Source organism: Rattus norvegicus, chromosome 1, assembly GCF_021556685.1.
Source record: "Rattus norvegicus strain SHRSP/BbbUtx chromosome 1, alternate assembly SHRSP_T2T, whole genome shotgun sequence".
NCBI lineage: Eukaryota > Metazoa > Chordata > Mammalia > Rodentia > Muridae > Rattus > Rattus norvegicus.
In genome coordinates, this window is record NC_141534.1 from 257,584,604 (window position 1) to 257,608,877 (window position 24,274).

The 24,274-nt window shown below is 40.6% G+C and overlaps 1 protein-coding gene across 23 annotated transcripts in view; it reads left to right on the forward strand.

Moving 5' to 3' along the window:
- Positions 1 to 24,274, forward strand: part of Btrc (beta-transducin repeat containing E3 ubiquitin protein ligase) — a 168,831-nt gene that overhangs the window by 11,424 nt on the left and 133,133 nt on the right. Inside the window, exon 2 of one of the 23 annotated variants that reach the window (XM_087575272.1) lies at positions 13,692 to 13,772. Within the exon in view, the coding sequence (XP_087431398.1) occupies positions 13,746 to 13,772 (27 nt within the window). The 5' untranslated portion in view covers positions 13,692 to 13,745. 23 annotated transcript variants of the gene reach the window in all.

Sequence of the window (24,274 nt, forward strand, 5' to 3'; positions counted from 1 at the left end):
CTACATACGTAAGCTACTACCATGCATGTGGTATTTATTATATCAGCTATAGAAAATGAATACGGTTTTTCCAGCCAAAGACACTTAACTTTAATTGGTATGCATATGTGTGCTCATGCATGATTGTGTACACCTGTGTATGCATGCATTCATGTGCTTTGTTGCCCAGGACGAACTGGAACTCACCATCTTCCTCCCGAACTCTTTTAAGTAGTTGGAATTACAGGTGTGCACCTCTGTACCTGACTTCTGTTAACATTTTGAGGGAGTCTTGGAATAACACAAGTTTCAGATATATGTTACTTCTTCCTGCAACATGGAGAACAAATTGTTTTCTTATCATCAAACGCTGTAATACACATTTTCTGCATGCACAAATGCTGTATAACTCCAAACATCAAAATTTGGAAATTGGGCTGGGAAGATAGAACAGTGGATCCAAGGTTAGCCATACAAGCCTAACTTTGGGTCTCCAGAATCCACATGAAAGCCAGATGCAGTAAGAAGCCTGACTGTGTGTAATCCCAAGATACCTGTACAAGGAGATCGGAGGAAGAGACAGAATTCTCACAGGTCAGCTACTCTGGTGTTCCCAGCAGGAAATGACAAAAGAAACCCTGTCTTGAACAAGGAGAGTGAGGCCTGACATCTAGAATTGACATCCAGAACACCGTCTGAACCATGCTGCTCACATACACATACATACAGAGACATGTGAACATACACATGCATAGCCACATGCAGAGGTGCACATCATGTACAGATAGACATCATACACACACACTAAAAAATTGGAAATGAGCATGACGCAATACAGATACAGATTTGATCCTCAGACCTTAGTCAAATGTGGTCCATCCCAGTAATGCGTTTTATAACAAAAGGCTGCAGTCCAACATGGTATGATGTTATACACCTTTTGTTTTGTTTTTCAAGCCAGGGTTTCTTTGTGTATCCCTAGTTGTCCTGGAACCTCAAAACTCAGACCTGCCTCAAACTCAGAGATCCATCTGCCTCTGCCACTTTAGTCCAAGTGCTGGAGCTAAAGGTGTGTGCCGCCATATCCTGCTTATTGGTGCGCACCTTTCAATCCAGCCTCAGGAGACTGAAGCAGGAGGTTTCCAAGTTTCAGTTCAGATGTCAGCTTGGGCTTTATAATAGGTTTGAGACCATTCTAAGGTACAAAATGTGACTCTGTTCCCATCCTCTAAATGAACATTGACTCTACATAGTGAGTAAAATTGTCCTGACTCTTTAGTCTTTTTAAGTCTGGAAATGATTCCGTGATTTTCTTTGATGTTCATGACTGTGAGGCTAAGCCGGCTGTGGTGGCTTATACCTGTAATCCAAGCACTGAGATGCTCAGGCAGGTGAATTGTTGCAAATTTCAGTTCAGTGTTTGATACCTAATAAATTCTAGCTAAGCTTTAGCCTGGGCTAGAGAGTGAGGTCTTCACACACATGCAGTTCCAGACACTGGATGGATACGCAGCACTGGGAGGAGGATGTCAGTTACTCTCCCCTGTCACTCTCATTCTTTTGAGATAGAGTTTCTCTGAGTCTGAGTCTCACTTTTGCCTTTGACGACAGCCAGCAAGCCCCAGTAATCCTGTCTATAAAACCTGCACGGCAGTAGGGCTATAGGCTCCTGTGAGACCACTTTCACCTTGGGTGTAGAGATGATCCAAACCCAAGTTTTCTAGGTGGTTCATGTGGTTATAACTGCTGAACCATCTCTTCAGCCTAAGAGCCAGGTATAGCGGTATATGCCTGTAATCCCAGCATTTGGCAGGAGAACCAAGAGTTCAAGGCTAGCCGTGATTCCAATGTGCAAGCCTGTACTACATGAGATCCCATTTCAAAGCATAACCCAAACCAAAACCAACACTTCCTCCCAAAGAAGACAAACCGAACAAGGAAAAACATGGCTTCACTTGAATGATCAGTGTGCAAGAGTTTCAAACATTACTCCTAATGTTGTTACACAAGAACGGTAGCTTACTGTTCCCGCTCATTAGTGTTTTCTTCTACAAAATATAGAGCCTCAAAGTTACACTGGCAGAGTAGCCACTCCTAATCTCATGCTAATGTCTCTACTTATCTTTTAGAGACATTGAGGAAACAATTCCTGGTTCCCCAGAGTGCCTATCCATTGGACCATATCTACCACACCCCAGTCTCCTCCTGAGGGCTCACTGATTCCCCACCAGCAGCTCCAGCTCTTGCCCAGAGTTGAGGTTTTTTTATTTATTTGTCTCTGTTGTTTTTGAGATAGAGGCCCAATATAACTCAAGCTGGCCTCTTTCCCCTTCAGATACTGAGATTACAAGCATCCACCATCATACCAAGTTTAGAACAGAGATCTTAAAACCGTTCAGTTTTATAACTCATGAAATGGTAATTTATTTATTTATTTAGAGACAAGGTCTTACTGTATGTAGCCCTGGCCTTCTTGGAACTTGCTAGGTAGAGCAGGCTAGCCTTGAATTCAGAGATTCAGAGTACCCTGAGACTTTCTGTAGTTTTGTTCTGTTATTTGAGACATGGTCTCATTGGCCTTGAGCAGTTACTGTCTTCCTCTCTAGTCTCCCAGGTGGTAGGTAGACTTGCCAATATCTTTAAAGAGTTTTGTTATTGAATGTTCATGATTTTTCAGGTATGTGTAAGGTAAACTTGAAACTAATAAGTGATGTTTCAGTAGAAGTATCCTCAATATATAGATTTCAATATCTTTAAAATGTTCTCAGCCGTGACACTGAGAATGAGAGTCCCACTTAGCTTTTGGTAGTGTCTTTTTTTTTTTTCCTCTTTGGTAGTGTCTTTTGTTCCTAGTTTGACTATTTATGGCTCTATATGTGTTTTATTTTAAGACAGTTTCCATAGGTAGTCAGGTTGGCCTGAAGTCACAGCGGTCCTCCTGCCTCATTGTGGAGTGTTGGATAGGCCTGTGTCTCCATGCCCATTTCTCAGTGGTGATCTTGAGCAAAGTGACCTCCTTCTCTTGACCTCACATGGCAGTGCATGATTTTGAAGAAGTTGCTTGTTCAGGGAACAAATTCAGAAAGCAATGGTGGCCTTTCTCCTGGGTAATGTGCTTCTTTGAAACTCCTCCCAGCCAGGGGCTTCTATGGTAGGAAGCAAAACTAAATGATAGGTAATTAAATGTTTAGTGTTTACTTTAGCTGGTTATTAGATTGAGGTTAAGCTTGCTTAATGAGTGGCTATGGAAGAAACGTGCTGTTTACAGTTGAGTGTGGGCTTGCAGGCCTTCGGTGTGTCACTCCCTTTTATGAAGCTGGAACATAATTTCCTTTTTTAATGATGGCGGAGTTCTAAGTTACTGAATCTGTTCTGATGGTGTTCCTTATGCCAGTCCTTTCTTTGCTACCATGTTTCAGGAAATAGTCTCCTCATTATAACTTGTTTCCATGGAGAATATAAACCACTTTGAAGCAGTTTCCAGTAATATATTGCTGCAGAAATAGATCGTCAGGTGGTGCTATTCAGGCTTAGTTTTCGTGTAATTTAGAAAAGGTGATTTAAGTAGAACATTTGGTGTATCTTTTTCAAATTGCAGTTAATTATAATGACAGTTAATTATGAGCTCCTTTTTACTCTTTTAGAATGTTGTCCAACTGTAACAAATTTGGCAGGATTTGAGTTAAAAACAGACAATTTAAAAGTCAAATGAATCAATTGAAAAGAATTCAGCCTCTAATAGCATTTTTCTTTCTTTTTCTTTTAAATCTCCAGCCTTATCTAGGCATCCACAATGCACAGGGTGGGACAGTGCACACTTAATCCTAGGGAGCAGGAAATAGGAATTCTGATCTCTAATCTTACTGTTCAGGAGACAGAACTCTGTGTAGCAAGTTCCAGGCCATCTAGAGCTACAAAGTGAGATCCATCTCAAGAACAAAAACAGCACGCATGGGGGTTGGGCAGGGAGGGAGAGGAAGAAACTGCAGGAATGATTTCAACTTTTATTGGACTTATAGATATTACATAGATATTTGTAGATTGACTTTGTGGTATTTTAAATGTGATCTTTTTACCTGACACAGACCTCATCAACAAACTGCTTAATCTTTGTTGTAGTATACATGGCCATCTAAAAAGTATATTTTGTTTGTTTTGGAAAGAGAAGAGTCTCATCATATAGCCATGGTTAGCATGAAAATTACTAACTAGACTAGCCGTTTTCCTCTTGTTTCTTCTTGCCTGGCAGTTTTTCTACCTGTACTTTCCAATTCCTAGGATTAAAGGTACACACTACCACATCTGACCTAAAAAGGATTAAGGTATTTCGTTTGTTTCTTTGAGACAGGGTCTCACTATGTAGTTCTGACTGCCCTAGAAAGCTGGTTTTGAACTCACAGAGATCCTCCTGCCTCTGCCTCACCAGTTCTAAGATTAAAGATATATTATTCTTAATTGCATCCCCTACCCCTTCTAAGAAAGGCTTTCTCTGTGTAGTCCTGGCTGTCCTAGAACTTGCTCTGAAGACCTGACTGGCCTCGAATTAACAGAGATCTGCACCCTCCCTAGTGCTGAGATTAAAGGTGTGTGTCACCACTGCCTGGCTCTTAAATGTATTTTAACAGTGCCTCATGGAGAAAGTAGTCACAATCTTGTGACAACATTCATATTTAGAAACTACTAGAAATAATAGGAATGAGGCAGTATTGGGAATAGACCCCAGAGCTGTACTCACTGAGTGTGTGCTCCAGCACTAGCTACATCTCTAGCCCTCAGACCTGTTCTCCCTCAGTGTATCATCAAATTGTAGGTTCAACACATAAGAATTTAAGAATTCTGCCAAGCAACTGAAACATGGGTCCAGATAGATTATAGATTTTGAAACAGAAGCCTGAGTAAGATGCTCACATGTTTTTTTCTCAGAGAAGCTTCTTTAAATGGTTCTGTTAAGTATAGGAATGTTCTGATGATTATCTTTTTAATTAAAATGAGAAATCTTTGTTTAAAGTGGCATTCGTTTTTTTACGGCCTGTTACAGTCTCTGTAACAATCATTTCTTAAGTCTGAACGTTTTATTTCCAGGAATCCATTTATATAAAACTATGTTTAGACTTAATTAAGGAACGATTCTTACAAAGCTTGTAAATAGCCAAGGAAAGAGACCGGAAATCAAACTGACGCTCACATTTAACCAAGTGGCTGTTACAAGGTATGTAATAAGCCATAAAAGACAATAAAGCCCTTTTATAAGACTTCATATTTTTTGATCCTTGTTTTCAAAGGTATTTAAGACAAATATCAAAGCTTTACACACTGGTGTGGACCAGTGGTAACTTCTTTGGTTTATAATGACAATGGAGGAGCCCTACCTGTCTTGTTCATGATTTCTTTGAAATCCCGGAGACTGGGCTAGTTTAGACTACAATGTAAATTTTACATCGTGTTGTAGTGTTTCCCAGGTTCAGCTTTCTGGACATCATAAGACATCGAATAAGTTGCTTAATTGCTTTGAGTCTGATTGTCTACTTCTGTGTCAAAGAATGCCTAAGAGGATAAAGGGAAATTTTAAGTATGAGAGTAGTTTGGAAATTATAAAGGACTCTAAGTATCTAAAGTAACGTTTCCCATAAAGACAGACCAGTATAACAGCATCCCTCCCCGCCCCTTCAGGTGTTTTATTAGGCTTTCATGGCAACTCTTACATTGATTTATATCCATTGTCATCTGCAGGCTTAGATTTTTCACAACCTACTTCAATGATGGTTCTTTAATGCTTCAACCTCCCTTCTAGCTCACCATCCACCAGAGGTAGTGGGAAGCAAAGGTTAGTAGGAAACGGGGGTTCAGAAACAGTTCTTTGGGGTGATTCCCTCTTCATTGTCAGCAATTCAGTTCTCTAGCAAACATCAGGAATCAGCAGGAGCAGTCCAGTTCACTGGGCAAACACTAAACATCAGTCAGTAGCACTGGCTTGATCCAGAAGAAGCCACGAGGCTCTGCCAATGAGCATGAGTCCCAAGGAAGCAGCGAGAAGCAGCTGGAATACCACCAGAAGTTCTTTGGTGCATTTCTCTCCACGAAGTCAAGACAAGCGAAGATCAGTGAAGAAAGCAAGACAAACCATTGCAAGACGTGAAGGCGGTGTCAGTGACGCCCAACAAAGACCAGCAAAAGTCGCAAGGCAAACCAATGCAAGAGCATTGTCCACCATCTGCTGGTTATATTTATTATACTCTTTCCAAACATAATGTGTCCTCTCAAGCTTCTACTCCAGCAAAACATCACATGCCTTTTCACCAGGCAGTTTCCAGAACAATACTGTGTTTCTGTTCTCAGCAAAACATCTTCTCATACATAAGACAGTTCCCAGAAAAACATCACAGTACAGAGCTGAGTCTCCAATGGAACCAGAGATTCCTACTTCAGTCATCACATCAGGGAGCAAAGCAGTGCACAAGCAGACATCACATTGGAGCCGGACTGATACATCTGAATCTTCAGTCACTGGGAAGAGAGAAAGTCTTGGGGAATGGGCTTTTGAAACCTCGAAGCCCAGCCTGAGTGACACAATTCCTCCAACAAGGCTACACTTTCTAATCCTTTCAAATAGTGCCACTCCCTGGTGAACAAATATTCAAATCTGTGATATGAGCCTTTGGGGTCCATTCTCATTCAAACCACCACAAGGGTCTCTACATAGCCCTGGCTGTCCTGGTATTCAATATATAGACCAGGCTGGCCACAAAACTCGATGACTGTCTACTGGGATTACAGTTCCTATTCCCAGTTGTCTCAGTAATGTCCTCTCTAACCCCAACCCCAGCCCCAGCCCTAATGCTGAGGATCTGATTGAGGTCTTTCTATGTGCTGTGTGTATCTTCTCATTCTGAGCTGCATCTTTTCTTAAATATTCAGGAAAGAGGGCTGGGGATGTAACTCAGTTGGTAGAGTTCTTGGCTAGGTAGTGTGCGGAAGCTCTAGGCCTAGTCTTCAGAGCTGTACCATTTGGGCATAATGACACATTCCTGTAATCTCATCACTGGGGATGTAGAGGCAGGAGGATCGGAAGTTCAAGGTTCTTGATCAGAGGATCAAGTTCAGCTTAGAGCTACATGTTTCCTGGGATAGATGATAACCTGTCTCAAAGACTTTTCTGACACAAATAAAAAACAAACACAGGAGTAAATTATGTCCTGTGTACCGTCTCTTTAGTCTTTATCTATTGACAGTAGTCCCTCAATATGGTTTAATTATGAAATTAACATTTTTTTTGGAACTTGTCTCTTTCTGTATCCTAGTCTGACCTGAAGCTGGCAGTTCTCCTTGCTGTCTTAGTCTTTCCCGTGCCAGGGATATAAGTATAGACCATCGTCCTTGGCTTCTGAGATTCCAGCTTTTCTTGTAGAGTCTGGAGATAGTCTTATAGAATGCCCCATGTCTGGATTCTCTAGTTCTTCATGATTGATTTTATTTAAGAGTTGTTAGCAGGAATGTGTATTGTAGTTGCATAGTGTGCTATACCAGAAGCTACATGATGTCATTTTGTTCTGTCATTGGTAATGTGACGTGATCTTCCTATCAGGGGATTGCTTACCTCACATTTTGAAAGATATCACCACAGAACACCATCCCAGCTCCTCTTTAAAGACTTTTAAGAAAGATTTATTTTGGGGGATGGAGAGATGGTTCAGCAGTTAAGACAACATGCTGCTCTTGCAGAGAACCTGAGTTCCCAGCACCTGTATCTGGTGGTTTACAAATGCCTGTAACTCCAACTCCATGAGGATCCAAGACCTTTGACCTTAGGTATCTGTACTTGTATTGACCCCAGATAGACTTATATACATAATTAAAAATAAATCTTATTTGCATTTATGTGTGTGTGCATGCGCATTTGTTTATAAGAGTGTATGCCATGTGTATGAAATGCTTGTGGAGGTCAGAAGAGTTAGAGGTAGTTGTGAGCAGTTGGATATGCGTGCTGGGAACCAAACTTGGATCCTCTGGAAGAACAAAAGTACTTTGAACCATTGAGCACTCTCTCCTGCTCTAACTTAAAAATTAGACTTTCATTTGTGAGTCTGGAGTTGGGCACCACTGTTGTATAAAGGAGAATGAGTGCTCAGATGAGGAAGGACGGCTGATTTTTATAGACAGGAAAAGGCTGAGGAAAGCAAAAGCAGTAGAGAAACGGCTATTGCTTCAGAGTGACATTCCTTATAGGGTTAATACAGGAGACTTTCTCATGCTGGCTCGGGTAAACTGAACTTGATTTTGTTGAGCCAGTCTGTCTGTCTCTTAACTAGAAGGCCTTGGTTTTCTATGTTTAGTTGAAGATAGCCCTGTGCTCTTTCTCAGTCCTGGAATTACAAGGAGGTGCTACCATGTCTGACTTCTCCTCCATTGACCTTCTTAATTAAAAACAAGCAAACAAAAGCCTTATATTGTCTGAGAGTGCATGTTTCATGTGTGTGGAGACAGAGGACTGACTGCTCTTGGGAATCTGTACCTTGTCTGCTGCCTCATTAAGGCATCTCTCTTGTTTCCCGCTGGGCTTCCTACTTAGGCTGGAGTGAGGAGGCTTAGAAAAACCTAAGCCGACTTTATTTAGGTTCTTCAACACTTCAACCCCCCTTCTAGTCCACTGACCAGACAGAGGGGAAAAGGAAGGTTCTAAGAATAGGGGGTTGTGGACCTGTTTAGAAGTAAAGTAGTTCTTTGGGGCAATTCCACTCATGGTTGTCTGGATACCAGCAACCCTGTCCAATAGCAAACACCAAGCATGGATCAGTAACATGATCCAGCAGAATTCACAAGACTACACTAAATCTGTGCATGTCAGCAGAAGCGATACGAGTCAGCCGGAATACCACAAGAAATTCTTTGGTGAGTTTCTCTAGGAAGTCAACACAATCGAAGATCAATGAAGAATCGAGACCAATGAAACTTTGCACTGCCAGTAGTGCAAGAAGGTCCTTTCACTGTCTGTGGGTTCTACTTATACTGTTTCCAAACATTTCTCAAGAATCTGCTTTAGCAAAACATCCTCTCACAAGACAGCTTCCAGAAAAAAATCACATGACACAAGTGAGTTTCCAAAGAAACCAGGAATTTCTACTTCAGCAGTGTCTTATTACACCTGCTTTTTTTGTGTGGGTGGGTTCCTGGGACCACACTCAGATTATTGGGTTTGTTTAGCAAGTGCTTTTATCCACAGAGCTACCTCACAGACCTCCATATTGGCCCTTTTCGGAGTTCAATTTGGTACCTGACATGGATGATATATGGTCTAGTGTGCTGGTCTGTCAAAGAAATAGTGGTCTCTTCTACTTGACAGCATATCTGTAACTAATAAGTTCAACACATTGAACTTGGAGATGGTATGAATATCTTGTTTTCCAAAACTGTTACACTCAGTGGTCTTGGCATCATTGATGGTTCTGTCATTAACCAATTTATTTTTAGGGAGTTCTAAATCTTTTCTTTTTAAATCCTTGACTTTGAAATGTTGGCTTCCTATTTTAGGAAGACATTGTATGGACTTAACTCTCTATATTGTTTGTTTGTTTTTTTTTTAACTCAGACCAATTAAGATTAAATTTAAATGGTTATTAACTTAAAAATGTATGTTTTCTCTGCTTATATGTCTGTGTTGTACAGTGCCTTAAGAGGCTAAAAGAGGGCAACTGGAGTTAAAGTTTCGGTCTGCCATGTGGGTGATGGGAATTGAACATGTGTCCTCTGGAAAAGCAGCCAGTGCTTTTAACCACTGGGCCATTCCTCCAGCTCACATTTATTACTGCTTTTGGACTGGCGTGTAGGTGCTACCGTGCATGTATGTGAGTCAGAGCACAGTCTGGGAAGTTAGTTCTCTTCCCATCTTACTGTGGGCTCTAGAGATGGAACTCAGGTAGTCAGGCTTGCTTAGCAAGTGCTGTTTACCTTCAGAGGTAACTCGGCAGCCTGGAGATTACATTTTTGCATCACGATTGACATGCTGCATGCTTGATTTGTAGAAGTAACTTTTATTCTCCTTTTGTCTAGGAAGCTTACTGCTTCTGTCTGCTAACCTAGGCCTAGTTCTGGAAGCTTCCAGCCTCTGTCCAATCTTATCTAGGCCTAGAATGTTTTCAGTTTCTAAGATTTGCTGCAGAATCAGCTCACCCTTTCTAGTTTTTTTCTGAACTCTAAGCTGGCTGGTTCACTCCGCTTTTCTGGCTCAAGCTCCTCTCCCAGCTCACTTATTCAATCTGGATTTTTTTTTTTTTTTTGGCCTCTGAATTACTCTGCTTGATCTCAAACTAACTCTAGCAGACTTTTCTAATCTCGTGACTCCTGTGTTCTTTCTGTTTTTACCTGTGTCTAGCTTGTTCTCTCGTTAATTTATCTCTGAAAAATCTCCTGGGAAAACTGCCTCCTCCTCTCTCTCTTGCTACTCTACTCTCCCTCTCAACTCTACTGTTCTGTTCTCCATTAACTGTACTGTATTTCTCCTGTACTGTTCTCTATTCCTCTACTTTTTGTCTCACCCTTAGCTTCCCGTTCCTCTCTCTTCTCATGAGAGTTGGGCATAATCCTATTCTGTCAAATCTATCTCTGATTCATCACTTTTTCTGCCACTCAAACATCACTTTCAAGCATGGATGCTGTTTCTACAAATTAACGTTAGCCACAGGGTGTGTGCTAAGGGCTGAACCACATCCTAACTAAAAACAGGTTCTTATATATTTGTGTGTGTGTGTGTGTGTGTGTGTGTGTGTGTGTGTGTGTGTGTGTGTGTAAAAATATATATATGTATATTTGAGATAGAGTTCAGGCTAGCCTGGAACCCACTTTGTAGCTCAGGTTGGCGTTAACTCAGACTATTGTCTTGCATCAGCTAGGATTATAGGCATGAATCAATCACTGCTCAGCAAATGCTTGATAATTGTTATGCATTTATCAGAGAGATAGAAAATGTGTGTGTGTGTGTGTGTGTATGTGTGTGTGTATGTGTGTGTGTGTGTGTGTGTGTGTGTGTGTGTGTATGTGAAAGAACTACTATATATGCCTGATTGCTCTGGAATATATAGGGGACCTTCCTGCCTCTGCCTCCTTAGTTCTGGGATTGTTGGTATGAGCCATTACTCCCAATAAGTTTTAAAAATTACATTTGTGTTTATGTATGTACAAGGGACATAATGTGCCGTTGCTCTCTCTACTATGTGGAACCCTGAGTTCAAACTCCGGTGGTCAGGGTTGGTGGCAGCCATCTTTACCTGCTGAGCCAGCTCAGTGCTCCTAAATCTTTATCTTTAATGAAAAGATTAGTAAGGCAGATGTGCTTGTAATCTCAATACTCTGGGCACTGAGGCAGGAGGATTGCAAATTTAAGACCACTCGAGGCTTCATCCCTAACAAGATCCCACCTCATAAGCAGTAGCAGAAACAGAAGACAAAGCATCACTTAAGCTCCTTAAAGAAAGGACTAAAATTTAAGGAGTCATTAACACTGCCCGGAGAGCTGTGGGGCTCTTCTGGACTTGCCTGTTCTGTAAGTCTGTGTGTTGCACCATTTCCTGGCCCTGCTGCTGGTCTGGGACTACACTTTCAGAATCACTGGTTTCTATAGGCCAATGCATTGCTTGTAGTATGTGATTTTGGGGAACTTTCCCCCTCCCTAGCTCTACCAGAATAGTGGGACTGTAGTATATTAGATTAAGTTGAAGTTTGTATTAGTAGATTTTTGACTAATACTGGGAAAATTTTAACAACTGGTTAAATTACTGAATTAGGACCTCATTAGCCCAGCTAATCCAAAGCAGACTATGTTGTAATGAAAATGGTAATAGGTTATTTTAAAACTTATTATAGCACTTAATATTTGTTGAATCTTTGTACTGTGATCTCTGTTTTGACTAATTTGGCTAGACATCCACAGTCATCAGTTTGGGCTTTCCAAGTGTGTAAGTGATCTCTGCATTCTCTGTAGCAGCTTGGTTGGGTTACATCTGTGTGATTAAGCAAGTGGAAAATTTGTCATGTCACTGGGATATTTCTGCCTTTATAGAAGTTAGCTGGCTGGCCCTTCTCCTTTGCTTCCTCTATTAGAAATGCTATAAACATCAGAGAGAAGAGGATGGCCTTAATATTTGCTTCTCCAACTAAGTCACAGCCTTGAAGCAGCTGTTTCTTTTCAAACAAGAAGTTTAATTTCACGCCCTGATTAGTGCTGGTGTGTGCAGGTGGATATTTCTTTTATGCAGCTACACTGATCTGCCCTTGCAAATTACTTGCCAGTCAGCAGAGCTGTAGTTTCTTATATGTAATTGCTGGTGAATTATAGTTCTCATTAGTAAGTTTTGTGCCTTTTCAAGAAAATATTACCGATTTATGAGGTAGGGGTGTGTCTCAGTCACTATTTTGGCCACACTAATAGTTTTTTTGTTTTTTTTTTCTCAAAGCCCAAGAATTTGATGAACTTAAATTAACAGCCCAAATTAATTAGGAGTAGGAGTCAGATCTTGTCTCCAGTTCATTAAAAAAAAAAAATGTACTCAGGATCTAGTAAATGCGATTCCTTGTAGGGAAGCCCTAAAAATAAATTGTCTTACTGAGGAGTAAAATGTTTTATAGTCAATATTTGAATGTGCAGAGAAGCTTAAAGAGCAGGAAGGTAAACTGAGGAAAGGTGGGAAAGATTTGAAGTGCAAGGATGGTACTGAAATTTATTTATTTAGACAGAGTCTTATTATGTAGCTCTGCCTGGGCTGGAGAACTTACTAGGTGGACCAGGCAGACTTTGAGCCCAGAGATCCTCTGTGTCCACTATGATTAAAGGCATGGCCACCATGTTTAGCTGTTATTGAAGCTAAACATTTTTAAATATTTGTAAAGATGTATATTTATTTTTTATGGGTTTGTTTCTCTGTGTGAGTATAGTGTACCATATTTGTGCAAGTGCCCATAGAGACCAGAAAATGTCAGATTTGTAAGAGCTTGGCTGTGAGCCATCCAGTATGGGCGCTAGGAACTTAACTCAGCTCCTTTGCAAGAGCAGCAAATGCTCTTAGCTGCTGAGCTCCCCCCCCCCCCCCTTTTCTTCCTTGGAATAATTGTCGTTGCTGTTGTTGAGGTGGTCTCACTACCTCGCCCTGTGACTTTCTAAGGAGACTAGGCTGGCCTTGAACTCACAGAAATCTTTCCAGAGTGCTGGGATTAAAGGCATGGATGGCTACCTTACTGGCTGATAATTGAATATTTAGTTGCTTAACTGCCATGGAACTGAAAGGATACTGAGGTTTGAGCCTAAGATATTTACATGCTAGGCATGTGCTAGACCATTGACCTAGACCCTTATTCCCTTAGCATTTTAAAACAAGATGGACTTTTATTGGATTTGAATCAAGGATAAGTACAATTAATTAGAAGGAAGCATAGTCTAGTTTTGGTGTGTCTGATCTAGACCATTTTATCTAGAATGAAACCAGGTTCTCACGGGTCATAAACTTGAGGTATTTGGAGGATCATCTAATTCAAGGCATCCTAACCTTTTTTGGTCACAGACTGCTCTGGATGCAGCAAGATCCTCTCCTGTGTCACATTTTGCACACCATTTCAGAAGATCAGCAATCCCTGAATCCCATGTGTAGATCCTAGTTAATGCCTCCCACACCAGCCTCATTTCTTTATCTCTTTATTGTTGGGTGATATTTGTTTTGTTTCTGAGACAGGGTTTCTCTGTGTAGTCCTGGCTGACCTGGACTCCTTCTGTAGACTCATTATGTATGGCTTCAGACTCACAGAGACCTGTGGTAAGAATTCTGGGTTATGCTTTCTTTAAAAAAAGAAATTTTATAAGAACATGTTTTCGTTTTGATCCCCCAGGTATGGGGGCAGGGGTGGGGATATGAGGCTGCTTCAGACTTTGCAACAGTTGACTATGATTTGCCTCATGCCCTAACCGAGGCATAGTTTTGCCAGCTGCAGATAGTTTCTGCAAATGTGTGATGTTTTGAAATCTGGGAACTTTTCAGAGGGTGTGTAAATGCTAGAGCCCTGATAGGTAGTATAGGTCGCTGTTGGTTGTTCAAGGGAGTTGGTTGTAATTTGTTAGTAGTCATGCTCAAAGAAGCAACAAGAAGAAAGAAATTAGATCCAGCTCCCTCCCCCCACTCTCTCTCTCCCCCCCCTCTCTCTCTTTCTCTCTCCCCCTCCCTCTCTCTGCCACTCCCACCCCCATTCTCCTTTCTCTCCTATCTAGTGAAGAGGCGGGGGATAAAGGTGGAAAAAAGTAGACCCCACGAAGTAGCAAAGACCAGCTACAAGCAAAGGAGAAACAAGAAGAAAGAAATTAGATTTAGAAATCTCTCTCTCCCCCCTCTATCCATTTTTCTCTTTTATCTAGTGATAGGGGGTGAGAGAGGGTGGGGGTTGGGATGGGAAAAAGAACCTGGGAAGTAGCTAAGAATGGCTACAGAGATCTACCTGTCTCTGTCTCCCAAGTGCTGATATTAAAGGGGTGCACAACTATCACCCAAGTGTGTGTTGTGTTTTTTATCATTTGTTGATAATTATCATTTCAGTACAACTAGTTATGACTATTTTAATAAGGGTTTGACTATATGGTCTGAACTTCATCATAAAATATCATTTTGAGAAGCTAATGAAATGTTGAGTGTGTTGTTTGATAGTGTCACAGAAAATGGTGGAAAGATGACTTGGCTGGTGGTTATGAAAAATGTCTTCCTGGAACATCCTGTTCTTAATATTCTCATTCCCCTAGCTGCTCAGGCAAGCAGCCACAATTTATCCCTGTCTACAGTGATGGAATTTTTCTTGTCAAGAACATGTGGATAGACACACTTAAATCCTTTGATTCTTGTCCTACTGATATTTCCAGGATATGTCTGCTTTTATCAGTTTTATTAGAGAAATGGCATGACCAAGCAGATGCCCAGCAAGGTCAGTTTACCCCAGTGAGTGCACTTTACATCTAGGGGCGATTGAAATAAACTATTCTATCAAGGTCAGCCTTAAACACTGTCAGCATGTTCTGTTATTTATACTCTGCAGTCTGGGAGACTGGGAAACATTTATCTTCTTCTCCTTTTCTGCATGCTCTTAGGTATCAGCCCTGGGAATGCTGTCCACCCACTTAGCTCATTCAGCAAAGGCAGTGTGTGATTTTTCTGTCAGCAGCACACCCTGCCCCTAGACCTGGTTAGAATTCCATCTTATAAACCCCTCACGCCTCTTGAAAAAACAGTTTTAGGTTATCAGTAAAGCGTATCAAGGAATATTTTCTTATTTAAAAAAAGGCAATGGAGTTAGAAAGACTTAGGGGTGTAGTCCAAGGTCAGGTGATGACAGATTGCATTAGAGCCATATTTCCCAAGTGTAAGGCTGGCTGGAAGTCTTTCAACCTTGTGTTTAGCTTGTAGTGGCTTGAAGCTTTCTGTATCAGAAGCTTATAAAAATAGCCCCTTTTACATTTCCAGCTCTAATCTCAGTAGAATTTGGGTGTATTTGGTGTGAGGAAGGGATTCCATCACATTTCTTTCTCATACAGGCATCAGTGACCTCCAACACTACTTTTTGGAAGAATCTGAATTCTCTGCTGGTCTGCAGTGTTCTCTGCATCAGAAGTCCTGTCTTAAGATGTATATTGGTTTGTTTCTGAACTCAGTATATTGTCCTGCTTATGACTTTCTGAGAAAGATCACTGTATAGTGACCTGGAACTCGCTCTTTACACCAGACTGGCCTAGAACTCTAAGAGATCTGCCTGCTTCTGCCTTCCAAATGCTGGATTTAGGGTGTCTAGCACCATGCCCAGCTGTCTAGGAGCTGGAGAAGGCTCAGTGCTCAAGAGCACTGGTTGTTCTTTCCAGAGGTGCTGAGTTTAATTCCTAGTAACCACAGGCTGGCTCAGACCACCTATAATGTGATCTGATGCCCTCTTCTGTCATGCAAACAAACAAATAAGTAAAACTAAAAAAATAAATTTTCACTTGTTTATTGCGTATGTCTACACACACACGGTATGTCACTGCACATGGAGGTGTGGAGGTCATAAGACAGTTTGTATGAGTTGGTTCTCTCCTACTATGTGGGTCCTAGAAATCAAACTCAGCTTTTTCAGAGTAACTGAAAACATCCTTACCCACTGAGCCATCTCACTGTTTCTTGAGACAAGGTCTTACCATATAGCCCAGGCTGGCCTTGAGCTTGGGACCTTCCTTACCCAGATAAAAGGTATTATAGGCCACCAAAGCAAACCCCTCTCCCTAACTCTTTTAAAGTTTCTAGCACTTGATTTCTTCTAAGTTTTCTGTTCTATCTAAGCAGCTTTCAAACTTTCAAAGTTGCTCTGAGCTTAAGATGGGACTTTGAAAGAAACATATTTGAAGTCCTGGAAGATATGTTCGAGTTAGAAAAGTGGTTCTAAAAATAGAAAAATATTTTCAATATGAGAACTACTTTTTAGGAACTTATTACTTTGGAATATATATAAAGTTTAATCATCTTGTAATAAGAGGCTTACTATATGTTTGTGCTAAAATGTGGTGCTCTAACAGCTTTTTAAAGGTTTATGTTAATCAAGTCAAATGTTATGATAATACAGAGTAGAAATTTACCTTTGTTTTTAGTGGTTTCAGCTTTTATGGGTCAGGCTTTATAAAACATTCCTCATTCATCAGATATTAGTTGGAGTTGATTCAGAGAGTAGAAAAATGGAAAAAACTCGTATGTTCCTTAATTTGCTAAATTCTACAACAGTGAAGCTAAAAACCTTGCTATCTAAATCAATAGCCTTTTAAGCCATCTGAATTATTTTGAGCACCCATTCTAAGCAGTTCGTGTGTGTGTGTGTGTGTGTGTGTGTGTGTGTGTGTGTACGTGTGTGTGTGTACATATATACATGTGTATTTGTGCATACTCAACCAATTTGAATCCATCTAGAAACCACCATGAGTATTTTCTTCAGTTGATTACTACCTTATTTCTTCACATCTGTCTGTCTGTCTGTCTGTCTACCTACCTACCTTACTTGTTTTGTGACACTCTCACCTGACCTGGATCTTGGTTCTTTGCTGAGGCTAAAAGGTCAGTGAGCACTGATTTACCTGTGTCTGCCTCTCCCTATAGCTATGCCCAGAGCTTTACCTGGGGCCAGTGCCCACACTTAGCTTCCAGGGTTGACGCAGAAGCCTCCCTAGCCCACAACAGAGCTTTTCATTTGTTTTCAACTGAAAGAGAATGGGTAACACGGGTTCACTTGTCACCCATTTGTGTTGGGGCACTTTAGTATTCTACACACCTGTTAGATAAGTGACACAAGGTCATCCAACACCAGACCATGGGAACCATTGTCAATTTGTAATTATGGAAATTAGAAAAAACCACCACCACTTGTACACTTTTGCCACATGGTGAATTTTCTGGTTTGTTTGGGATACAGAGTGAGACCTTATCTTAAAATCAGACCGGGCTGGAGAGAGGGCTCTGCTCTTTCAGAGGACTTGCTGTTCTTCCAGCTGATGGCTTAGGTCCTCAGCATCGTGAGGGGTGGCTCAGGATATAACACCAGCTCCACACGCACATGCGTGCGCGCGCGCGTGCGCGCGCACATATACACACACACACACACACACACACACACACACACACACACACACACACGAAAACCAAGCTAACCAAACAAACAGTAAAATGGCAAATGAGCTTGAGGAAATGATTGTTGTGAAGAACCTTAAATTTGTTTTTTCATACTCAGGTTTGGTTAAGTAAATTGTAATTTTCAGTTCATTGCATTCTACAAATTTTATTGAATTATATAAGCTGTGATTAAAATTAAAATGTGCCTTGTTAATATGTGAAAATTCTCTCTAGCAAAAATAGTACAATATTATAAATAATCTTCTCTATGCCTGCAGGGAACTAATGGGAATTTAGTAGCATTTGCATGTTTTTAAATAGGAGCGTTATTTATGTTTTATTTGTGAGCAGTAAGTATGTGTGTCTTACTGCTCATGTGAATGTGACTTTATAGGACTGTTGGGGGGTGCTTTATTTTTGTGTACTGATAAGGGATCCAATTTCATGATACATCTTAAAAAAACATACCAGTTCCTTCCTTCATTTGTTTCTTCTGCCTCTGTACACATATGGGGTATGAATGTGCATGTGGAAATCAGAGGACAGCTGGAGAGGTTGGTTCTCTCCTTCCACCGTTGTAAGAACCAGGGATCAAACTCAGTGTGTTGGCTTGGCAGCAAGCACCTTTACTTTCTGAACCGTCTTGTCAGCCTCAAAATCTGATTATAATTTTATGTTACCAATTTTGAACAGAAACTGCCTTTTCTTTGACCTTTTTGAGTGTTTTTCTTATGAGTGAGCTTTTGTAAACACTAGTTATGCCATAAAAGTATTTAAACTAAGTTTCTGCAGGGTGGTCCTACCATAGAAAACCTTGATTGTGAAGTTAAATGGCAGTTAGCAAGTAAAAGGCCCACTGCTGTCTCTGTGGTACTTACAGCAAGTGAAGTTGGATTAGCACAGCAAAGGATTTAGAACTATTTCTTTTTTACTTAGAAGAAAAATATAGATTTATTTATTTTATGTGTATAAGTGTTTTATTTGTGTGTATGCACCTGCAGCATATATATATTCCTGGCATAGGCAGAAATCCGAAGAGAGCCGTTAGTCTCCTGGATCTCTTCCCCTTCCCTTCCCACACACACCCTTCTCCATCCCCCAATTCTTTTTTTTTCCTCCTATGTATAGCTCTGGATGCCCTGGAACTTGATCTGTAGACCAGGCTGGACTTAGACTCAGAGTGCTGGGATTGAAGGTGTATACCACTATGCTTGTCTTTTTCCTGGACTCTAACTGCAGAACCAACTCTCCAGCCCTTTACCTGATTTTATTCTTGATTCTTCTACTTGGGCCAGGTATTACTGGACACTCTATTACAGCTCACAATTGTAGTGGTGTTGCTATGTTTTGATCGGAGAACTATGTACCAAAACCAGTCACTGCTACCTGTAAACTAGGTTTGACAAGATAGATGTTAATTCTGCTTATTTATTTTAAAGTATTTTAATTAAAAAACATTAAATTAGATTTTAAAAATACCATCTTTTTTATGTGTGTGGGAGTTTTGCCTCTGTATAGCACATGCACACCAGGAGAGGCTGTGGGAGCCACTGGAACAGGAGTTGTCGATGGTTAGTTAACTACCGTGTGTTTGTTTGGAATCAAATCCTGGGTCCTCTGGAAGAGCAGGCAGTTTTCTTAACTACTGAACCATCTCTCCAGCCTCTAGATGTTGTTTGGTTTTATATGATAAAAGTACTTAATGAAAGTAACTCTTCCACCAAGATTTTAAAATTGGGTACTAGATATTTAATTAAAATTTCTATATAAATTCCATTATTTGATTTCTTTATAGGGAAATCCAGTGTCCTTAAGAGCACAACCCTAAAACAAAGTTGTTACACGTTGGAGAAAGCAGAATGACTGTGTTGTTATGGCAAATCAAATGGGGAAAATGAAAACAGCACAGATAAGCTGCATCCTGTTGTCATAGTAACCATAGTGTGAGATGATTAAGGCTGGTTGAGAAAGGATGGATTACAGTTTTAGTTTGTTGAAAGTAAGTGAAATAAAAGGTGGGGGATATGGTTTAGACACAAGCTAAGTCTGGTGCCTCGAGTTGCTAGTATCATTGTATACAGATGACTCTTGGTTCTTTCTGATTATATTTTAACTGTGTTGTCTCAGATCATAGAAAAATGGAACAAAGGAAAGGTGCATGTAGTAACCGTATGAAAAGGCTGTGAGTGAGTCTTATTCATGTTGTTGACAAACTTAGAAAGAAATCAGTTAGACATTTTTATTCCTAAAATGATATTTTAAGTATTACTTTCTCCCATTTCCTTTTCTTCATTTCTCAGCTAGTGCTTAGTTTTCATTCCTTTTCATCTTCCTTGTAACATTTTAGTCATGAGTGGTAAACCGTAACACAAATGTCTATGGTCATGGCAGTTTATAAAACGTTAGATGCAGCATTTTGACTGCATATGAACAGATAGATTTGGTGGTAAAATATAAGCATCTTAATGTGTGTAAAAAATTAAATTTATTTCTGTCTTTCAAACTTTGTAATCAAAGGTTAAGTGTAATTTTAAATGTCATTATTTCTTTTACGACTTTTATTCATGCATCAAAGCAAACATGCTTCATCCAGCAGAGTGAGACGTGTCAGGAATAATCCTGATGGACGCTGCGCTCTTTGTTCCGCAGCTGGCTGCTTGCACAGGTCTCTGTGGTAATGGAATTGGCATGTCTGTATTAGAGTATTGATCTCTGCTGCTTTGTAGGTACCGTGTACAAAGTTGCCCAGTTACAATGTATTAAAGTACTTTAAGAGCAGTTTATATTACAAATGAGATGGAGTTCTGCAAGACTAGGCACAGACACATGCTGTAAATATCCATAAAACTGTAGATTATTTTTCTAAAAATTCACATCTAAAATGCTCTTGTTTTCACCAATATCATTGCAAATAATTGAACATTACCTGAGCTGGAACTGCCTACTTTAATGTCATCCCTCTTACCCTTGGATACAGTTTATGTTTGTACTATTGTTGTTGAAGCAAAGTTAGGTTTTAAATAGAAATAAAGAGTTGTATTTGCTTCAGATTTAGGAGAAGGTGCCTAAGTGATCTCTCTTGCTCTTTCTCTCTGGAAAAGGACAGTACATGCCCAAAACTTGGTACAGACTTCCCAAGAAAGAGAACCATTTATGTCTTTGTGTGTGAGAGTATGTGTGTATATTTTGTGAAAGTTTTTTTTTTTTTTTTTGGAATCAATTAAAAAAGTCTTCATAAGCTCTGCCTCACCTGGAATTTCCTGTGAGGACCAGGCTAGCCTTGAACTTGCAGTGCCTCTTCTGCTTATGTCTCCTGAGTGCACCAACATTGCCCAGCTTTGAATTTCTACTTATAATTTAGACAGTCTCACATAGCCAAGGTTCTTGAATTCTCTCCTGTCTCTTGTTCTCCTCCCCCCACAACCCCCAGTCCCCCACCTCCCCAGTCCTGCCTGGTCTGGAACTTAGTATGGCCTCTGACTCACAAAGATCTGCCTGCTTTTGCCTCCTGAGTGCTGTGCTGAAATTAAAGGCTAGGACAGCCTTGAACTTTTTGAGGGGGAGGAGGATTAGGTTCTAAGGCAGGGTCTCACTATGAAGCTTTGGCTGTCCTGGAACTCACTATGTAAACCAGGCTGTTCTCGAACTCACAGAGATCTATTTGCCTCTGCATCCCTGATTGCTGAGATTAAAGACATATACCTGTACAGCCAGCACCCTTAAACTTTTGATCCTTGTCTTTCCACTTTGAAATGCTGGTATTGTGGACGTATGCTACAACCAGCTTGCTTGCTTGCTTCCTTCCCTCCTTTCTTTGTAAACCTCTCTATTCAAATTCATAGCCTCTTTAAAAAAACAAACAAACAAACAAACAGTTATAACACACGTGTGTGTGTGTGTGTGTGTGTGTGTGTGTGTGTGTGTGTGTGTCTGTGTGTGTGTCTGTGTCTGTGTGTGTATTCCTAAACACAGAAAACATCTGCTCGTGTATTATTTCAGGACTAACCAGGTGGTAAGCTCTTTCCTGAGGAAGACTATTTCTCCTGATCTCAGCATTCCCTAGTTCCCTGTAGTTCTTTGTGTAGGACTGAAGCCCTGCGAGCTTTCCCTATCCACGTTACATGTCTGTTGGTATCTTCCTTATTCAGGCCATGTATATGCAGCCATGCTGGTGAGACTTCATGGTTGCAGCTTCTGACTTAGTTACTAGAACTCAGAATCGCACAGCAAACTCCCTTGACCCTAAGTTGGAGGAGTACGACTCTGCATTTGATGAATTGTAGTTTTTTGTTAATGGTCTTCATCTATTGCAAAGAGAATTTCCGGGGTGAGGGCTGAGGGTGAGGGGTGAGGCCTAGACTTCTGTGGGTATGCAGACATATTTAGATGTAGTCAGGGATTATGCTGGTTTAGTGACAGTTGTTGCTTCTCCTCTAAGATCCGAGACTCAGTGCTGGGCAGTTGGGTAGGTTTCCAGTACTGGGTATGATTTCTTTCATTTGGGCAGGTCTTACGTCTAATTAGAGAGCTGTTTGGTGTATGTCGGAAGAGGATCTTTTAAATGTAGTTTGTAAAACTGTGAAAATACTTTATATTAACATCTGATGCAGGTTTTTAAATTGGCTTTCTGAAAGTAGATGATAAACAGGATATGTATTTGAAGTGCGCTATTTTGCATCCTGGGTTATTATAGACTGGATTGTAAGACGAGTTCTTTATTTTCCTTGAAGAAAGGTTATTAGGTATACTCACTCTCCACCTCACACTTTGCTGTCACATTTCACTTGCTTCAGAAATACTCATTTTCTATCCTTCTCGTGAATATGTAACTCTTAATACTAATGTCCTGAGAGAGAGGAGATTTTCCTATCTAACCTCAGTAATAACCACAGAATCACAGCAAATGTCCTCACTACACATCAGACAATCAGAGAGCCAATAAGTCTGTTCTCCTGCTGGATTCCACACCCCGGATGGGGAGGTTGGATTATGTTCATATTTGTTACTTACCATGGAACATGACACTTGGTCTTTGAGATGGTTATTTATTTCGTATATTGTAGCTGCCAATCAGTCAGCTATTTGCAGATAGTGGGGTAAACATTGCTGAAAATGAGTTCTTTTCTCTGTGGTACCCAGGAAATCAGGTGCAACATGCTTGTCTTTATTTATATAACCACTTACTTTCTTTCTAATGAGTAGATAATTTTCTTTTCTCCATAAAAGTTAAGGAGCACCTGAGAGAGCTGGGGGGCTTGGTTTACAGTCATCGAGATACTGTTTGATGCTAGGTGACCCTTTCATGAGCAGGCATTCTCTTTAGACGAGACCTTTCGAGCTTCCCCAGCTTCCCCATGAAGGAGTTGCTCATAAGTTGTGCCTACTTAACACAATAAGGGGGAGATAAGAGTCCGATATGGTAGCCAGCCTGTCCTCAGGTTTATTAGCACGGCAGCAGCCTTTATGGGGTCATGGTAATATGGCTGTGAACAGGTGTGTCAGCTCAGCAGTGGCAAAGCGATTCTCTGCAATGGAAGACTGCTGCCTCTTCTACTGTTTCCTGTGTTTACAACCCAGTTTTCCTCTTCTGTGTTCTCCCCTTTTCACTCCTTTCCTGTCTTCCATCTCTCAGAAATGCATCCCGTGTGACCTTCCTCGTGAGAACTGTCATCCTTGGAAGTGTGTGTATAGGAAGCCAACTCTCGTTTCTAAACCTTAAGCTGTTGGCCTACTTACTTCAAGTAATATGTTCTTTAAGATTTATTTCATGGGGTTGGGGATTTAGCTCAGCGGTAGAGTGCTTGCCTAGGAAGCGCAAGGCCCTGGGTTCGGTCCCCAGCTCCGAAAAAAAGAAAAAAAAAAAGATTTATTTCATGTATGTGGGTACACTGTTGCTGAGACACACCAGAAAAAGACATTGGATCCCATTACAGATGGTTGGGAGCCACCATGTGGTTGCTGGGATTTGAACTCAGGACCTCTGGAAGAGCAGTCAGTGTTCTTAACCACCGAGCCATCTCTCCAGCCCTCAAGTAATATTTAATGCAGTAAAGTTTAGGGCAATAAGAAATTTGGACAATTCTTTGTGGCTTATAGAAATGAGATGTGACTCGATTTTTTTTTTTTTTTCAAGACAGTTTCTCTGCAGTCTTGGTTGTCCTGGAACTCACTTTGCAGACTAGGCTGGCCCAAACTCACAGAAATTCGCCTGCCTCTGCCTCTCAAGTGCTGGGATTAAAGGTGTGTACCACCATTGCCTGGCTTGATTTGATTTTTTTAAACTTGATTTTCATACAGTGAAATTCCAAATGTGACCAAATAATCTTTTGTGGTTATTAAACAAAAAATTTTGTAATTTGAGGTAATTGCAGTTTTTCTATGAGAAAATGAGCACTTAAAAAACACAGGAATCCAAAGCAGGTGATTTTTAAATGGCATAGCAAAGAAAATGTGAATAAAGACTTTATTTTCTTGTAGGAAAAATAAGATACTATCTACTTCTGTGTATAAATTTATTCATTAAGCTCGTTTTCCTGTACATGTGTATTAAAAAGTGTGTGTGTGTGTGTGTGTGTGTGTGTGTGTGTGTGTGTGTGCATGTGCGCGTGCACATTCACTCTAGAGAGAGGGAGTTGGGGAAAGAAGATGGATCTCAC